Genomic DNA, 6,125 nt, shown 5'->3' on the forward strand with positions numbered 1-6,125 from the left:
CTAAATATTGCGAGAACAAAAAAACAACTCTAAAACACTAAATTTTGGGATTTAAAGTACATATTTTTTAAATTTTATGTTTCTTACATTCATATATGTATTATGTATACATAAAAAGCCAAAGATTTTAACCTAGTCTACATACATATTAGTAATTTAACCTATACATTACCTACATATGTGTAGCTTATACAAAAAGTGAAAATTTTCTATATTTTGTTTTGAATTGTAGTGTAAGAAACAATAAATCTTATATTTGTAACATTTTCATTTACTTTTTAGGTTTTTAGGATAGAAAAAATGGGTGATTCATTGTGTTCTGCGTGTTCTTGCAATATTTAGTGTTCTGCATAGAACCTTCCCCATGTAATTACACACACACACACACATATATATATATAATATCTAATAAATAATATACGAACCAAACTTGAGCTGAGATTTTTAAGACTCACGAGTCATTTCGTTTTTGAGCTTCTATAAAGCTGGAAATTGGCTGAACTTGAGCTTAACGAAGCTCGAAGTGCTAAATTCCTTTACACCCTCAATAACTTCACTTTAGGAATGTTCTTTATGGATTAAAAAAAATTAATACATGTGAACCTTTAGGGATAAAAAATGTTAATACATGTGAACTATAATTGCTATAAAATGTTTATTGTGTGCAAATTAATATAACATCATGTAAAATTATTAATGTGGAACACGTACTAGTTTGGAGGGCAATAGGAAGAGGTAAGTGATGGTGACTAATAATAGGGCAAGAAGACAAGAGTCGGTGTACAACTAACCCTATAAAGGAATACAAATTGTCCAACGTTGATAAGGTGGTTATGGCAAAGTGATGAAGGAGATAGATGTTAGTATTTCGGGTACATTGATTCTATAAGAACTCCAATAATGGTAGTGAAGGAAGGACGAGGCGTGTCGTAGCCATGGACATATGGTTTATTGCGGTGTCGTGATATTGACAAGTGAGTGGATTTTTGCTTCTGGTGAAAGAGTGGTCAATTTAAAGATGTAAATTTTTAACACGGTGTAAATTTAACAAGAATTTCACGAATTTTAATTTAGTACAAAGAGTTCTAATTAGTTTTGGGGTGAAACCATATTTGGCTAAATAGGTTCTAGTTGACCTCTTGGTTTAATGGTTTAATTTGTTTAACCTATTTATTTTTATCATTTTCTTATTTTGTAAAATGTAAGTTTGTCTCAAAACTTTGTCAAAGTATTTTATGTTAGAACCTAAGAAGTAAAAGTGAAATCGATAATTTTATATTTCAATTTTAATTGTTTTATACACATTTGTATTTTTTTTTTTTTTTTTTTTGTCGTGAGAGTAGTTAAAAGCAAAAAATATGGTTAAAAGAATTGTGTTTGTGTCATCACGTAAATACATTGTCATGTTCGAGTTCATGTGTCTAACACGTTTTTAGATTTCTGTTATGTTAGGGTTCGTGTAAATTTTGTAAGTTTGTGTCGGTTTGAATCTATCAACAATTGAACAAGTCGCGTTTAACACCCCTAGTGGTCATGGACAAAGAAAATGGCCACGTAACTTTTCTTTTATTATTTATTAAAACTCTTATAGAAGTTTTAATTACAAAAAATATATATATATCTCTCTCTATATATATATAAATAATATATCCATAGTCCCAATTCTATGTCTACATCTTCGGTTCTCATTGTTTACACGAGCATAAAATATGGTCCTTAGAGTGGCTGAACTTCACAAGTTTCATTAAGTATTTATAAGATCACTAGATATCCTTACCATTTAAAGAATAAAATAAAATTGTGGGAACTCGCTTGAAAACAAAATACAAAAAATACCAACTCCCTCTCCCGCAATCTCATTGTCGGTCCCCTCCCGTCGCCGACCACACATCTCCACTAGAATTCATATCCAAACCAAAACCAAAACCATATCCATGTTTGGCACTCGTCACCATCAGAATATAACCAATCTAAATCCTGCTATTTTGAATATTAACACGCACCCTGCTCCCTATTAACCAGCACCCGCCCAACTCTTGTTCGCACAGGTTTAGAGCCATTGATTAGCAAGCCCTCTAAGGGGCTCGATTGATATGCAAATGTAAAGGTAGCCACATACATGGACTTCATCTCCAGAATCGTTAATCAATTTCAGAATCTTTAATCAAGAGTAATCAATGACTAAGATGTGAGTGTGGTCACGTGGACTCCATTTTCACACAAATTATGGCAAAGAGGGGTAAAAGCGCAAATAACATCTGCCAAGCCATTGTTAATTTTTTCTATTGTTTCGCCAATTTTTAAGCGTAAATAATTTTTTATATAATATACCATAAATTTAAGCATTTTAATCTTTAATTTAAGCATTGCATTTTTATATATTTTAAAAGAATTTTTTTATAAAGCGTGATAAACTATGGATGCATTTTTATCTTCAAATACATGACGCCTCTTATAACTTCTCATACTTCTTGGACTTTTTTTGAATGGTGACTTTCTTTTTGAGTGACCCAATGTCACACCGCCTAAACGGCGGCCCTAACCAAGATCTGTCTAGACTACGATGTCTTCACCGGGCCTCCGCTGGGTTGGTCAGACTTGGTTACGACGTTCCCCTAAAAACCTTACTGCCTCCACACGAGATGCCTCGCTGAAGTAACAGCCGGATGAAAACCAGGGTGCGGCTCAGGATCGAACCCCCCTCAATGGGTTTGTCACCATCATTGTCCAATATCCATCCCAAACGATTATCTAACACAATATATGTATATACATATTATTTTTATCTCTATATGATATTTTTCTATAAAATCCCTCACACCCTCTTTGCACCTTACACAATCTCTCTCCATAACCAGCTGAAATCAAAGTTACACATGGTCTACACTATTCCATTTTATTAACAACCTCTACACCATCTTCTTCTTTCAATCCATACAACAATGGGAATTGTTTCTATCCTACACACAGTTTTCGGTGTTTTTGGTGCGTGTTCTTCAACTTTCATATATCTTCCTCATAATTTCTTCCATTTTTACTCATGAATTTCACACTTTTTAACAGGAGATGCAACCGGACTCTTCCTCTTTTTAGCACCAACGTAACCATTTCAACAAATTTCAAACAATTTTTCTACCATCTTGTTCATACACACCCATTAACTTTTTTTTTTTTTTACAGGATTACGTTTAGGCGGATTTTGAAGAACAAATCAACAGAAGAATTCTCAGGGATTCCGTACCCCATGACCTTGCTTAACTGCTTACTCTCTGCTTGGTATATTGTATTCTCTCTCTCTAAATTACTTGATATAGAGAGAGGTGCATAAATCGGGTTCAAACCTTAAACCGGGTTGGGTTATTTAACGAAAAAGTTACAAATCGGGTTGAGTTTTAAACTGTTCCGGTTTTGTTGGTTTTTTTTTTAGGGTCATTTTATTTTCAAGTCCCAAAATCTTACTTCCACACTTTTTCACTCTATCTCAGAAGTAAAAGAAAAAAATAAACTGGTCAAAACTGCTTAAAACCAGTGTGTAAAAAAGGGTGTTAATATTTTCACAGAGATAAAGGGAGCGCTTTGAAAATATTAACACCCTTGTTGTATAAGGATTTTTACCGGTTTTAAGCAGTTTAGACCAGTTTTTTACTGGTTCGGTTCAGGTTGAGCCAGTTTCAAATGAAAGGATTATAAACCAGTTAGAAACCTACGGGTTGTAGTTGAGGTCTCTTTTCTGGTAAAACCGGTTTTTTTCTCGCATTTCTAGGTTCGCCTTTAAAAACAAAAAAAAAGACATTTTTAGAGGCAGATCTCCTGAACTTTTTTATCTCTTGGGAAAGGTTTATCTTCGTTAGGGGTAGCCGCGCAGCTTTTTATCTGTTTACCAACTATCTCGATGTAAATTCATAACATGAAAAATTAATAATTTGAAAGTAGGGTAACTTTTATGAGCTAAATTTTATGAGACATAACTTTTTTTTTTTTTGTGTAAAATCAGCTCAAAGAATCATTTAACTATTGTTCACGTGATCTGTAACTGACTAAATGATGTATGGTTAGGTATGGATTGCCATTCATATCGGAAAACAACACACTGGTGACGGTTATCAACGGCACTGGGGCCGCAATTGAGGCTGTTTACGTGTTGATTTTTCTTATATATGCACCGAAGAAGGAGAAGGCGAAGGTGTTCGGGTTGGCTATCTTCGTCCTCGCCGCCTTCTCCACCGTCGCTGTTGTTTCTGTTGCCGCTCTTCACGGCAAGACCCGACGCTACTTCTGCGGGTTCGCGGCTGCCGTGTTCTCGGTTATCATGTATGGCTCACCCCTCTCAATCATGGTAATTTTATCCCCAACTTATGTCTAGTTACAAATGGTATATCTTAACAATTTTTGTTGCTTTGAGCTTGGCTAGGCTCGTGAGTCTCATTTATTATTACAATTTTATATTTAATACGCATTTATGTGTGTATGTATCAAACAAGGTGATGTTACACGCGTCATAAATATAAATCTAGGCTTCAAATTTAGACAGAGACAAGCTGCCAGCTGACGAGTGAGGTTACTTTGGTTTGGTTCGGGTTCAGCTCGTCAAAAGTTTGAGATAAATCGTTTATCATTAGAATTTTAGATTGAAATTAAACGAGTTAGCGAGTCAATTGACAAGCAAGCAATTTTTGGCTCGGGCTTGACTCGCCTGAAGCTCGAGCCAACTCGTTTATGTTTGAACTTTTCGATCGAATTTTGTACTTGTTACATATATCTATATAGGATTAGGGTAAAATGAAAACTTATACGAGTTGTGAAGCTTAGAGAACTGGCCTTACGAAAGGATTTTTCCAAAAAATTTTTACCAAAAATCCAAAAAAAAAAAATCAACTTTTCAAAAAAAAAAACAAGCTTTTTTTTTCAATTACAGCATCCGTAATTTTTACAGTTGTTGTAAAGGGCTGAAAACACCACTTTCGTTTTTATTTTTACGGCCGTCTTTATAACATTTTAAGTTAGGATGTGAAAAAAATGAGGGGCAAAACTCACACAGGAAGGCCGAGTTCTCTAAGTTCTCACAAGTCGTAGGAGTTTTCACTTCGTCCGAATATAAGAAAACAAAAACAAATAATATTATTAACATACGCAAAATTTAAAACTATAATTTTATAACTAATGGACTTCAATTTAAACAAACTAGTCAACAAGCCACTTCACGAGCAAGCTTATGTTGGCTCGTCTCAGCTCGGCTAGTTCATAAGTTGAGCCATTTTCAAGCCGTGAGCTTTTAGAACAGTCCTAATTATCTATGGAACTTGCAGAGGACAGTGATCAGGACGAAGAGCGTGGAATTCATGCCGTTTTTCCTATCTCTATTCGTATTCTTGTGTGGTACTTCATGGTTCATATTCGGTCTCCTCGGAAACGACCCTTTCGTCTACGTAAGCCTTCCATCTTCACCTTAATCACCATTTGCACACGGACATTTTTTTACTGTATTAACTTATTCAAAACAAATTGAAGGTATGCAACGGATTCGGAAGCGTATTGGGAGCACTACAGCTGATTCTGTATGCAATATACAGAAATAACAAGGGCGAAAAGGGTGGAAAGCCCGCAGCGACAAAAGACGGCGGTTCAACTATGGAGATGGGGTTGCGTAACGGGAACGAACACCTGGAGAGAGGGAAAACCATAGCGGTGTTACCAACGGCAAACGATGGATTGTAGAGTTATCTTATTATTCCTGTGGTTTTAAATGTTATTTTATGTTAAGGGGGCCGTTGGGGGTGAAGATTGCTTCATCATCATATTTGTTGCAACGCAAAAATTTATGCAAGTTATTTAAACCTGCTCTATGTCAATATTTATGTTCATAAGGGACTGATCGAAAGTTCATAATTCGACCATACCGGATTAAATCGGTTATGTTGTTGGTTTTCGACCCGACCATCACCGGTCGGGTTCTGAAAACTTTCATAGAGCAATTATGTTTCTTTAACACTCGCACATCCTAGATAGTTCACGATCCAACCAAACCGGACCTGATTGGTTATGTTGTCAATCTTCGATCCGACCAGCCGGTCATGTTCTAAAAACCTAAGGTGAACTGTTGACACAAATCTAACACGAAATTCATC

The 6,125-nt window shown here is 35.4% G+C and overlaps 1 protein-coding gene across 1 annotated transcript; it reads left to right on the forward strand.

Moving 5' to 3' along the window:
- The first annotated feature begins 2,820 nt into the window (after positions 1-2,820).
- Positions 2,821-5,881, forward strand: LOC110936654 (bidirectional sugar transporter SWEET1). Its single transcript, XM_022179069.2, has 6 exons — positions 2,821-2,985; positions 3,064-3,100; positions 3,181-3,276; positions 4,057-4,336; positions 5,307-5,426; positions 5,509-5,881. Exons 1-6 carry the CDS (start codon positions 2,943-2,945, stop codon positions 5,713-5,715), a joined length of 783 nt encoding a protein of 260 aa, XP_022034761.1. The 5' UTR covers positions 2,821-2,942; the 3' UTR covers positions 5,716-5,881.
- The last annotated feature ends 244 nt before the right edge of the window (positions 5,882-6,125 follow it).

The sequence above is a fragment of the Helianthus annuus genome, chromosome 4, assembly GCF_002127325.2.
Source record: "Helianthus annuus cultivar XRQ/B chromosome 4, HanXRQr2.0-SUNRISE, whole genome shotgun sequence".
Classification (NCBI taxonomy): Eukaryota; Viridiplantae; Streptophyta; class Magnoliopsida; order Asterales; family Asteraceae; genus Helianthus; species Helianthus annuus.

Coding starts and splice junctions, on each gene's coding strand:
- LOC110936654 (XM_022179069.2), top strand. CDS start 2,943: ATGGGAATTGTTTCTATCCTACACACAGTTTTCGGTGTTTTTG. Junction 2,986..3,063: donor CACAGTTTTCGGTGTTTTTG/GTGCGTGTTCTT, acceptor ACTTTTTAACAG/GAGATGCAACCGGACTCTTC. Junction 3,101..3,180: donor TTCCTCTTTTTAGCACCAAC/GTAACCATTTCA, acceptor TTTTTTTTACAG/GATTACGTTTAGGCGGATTT.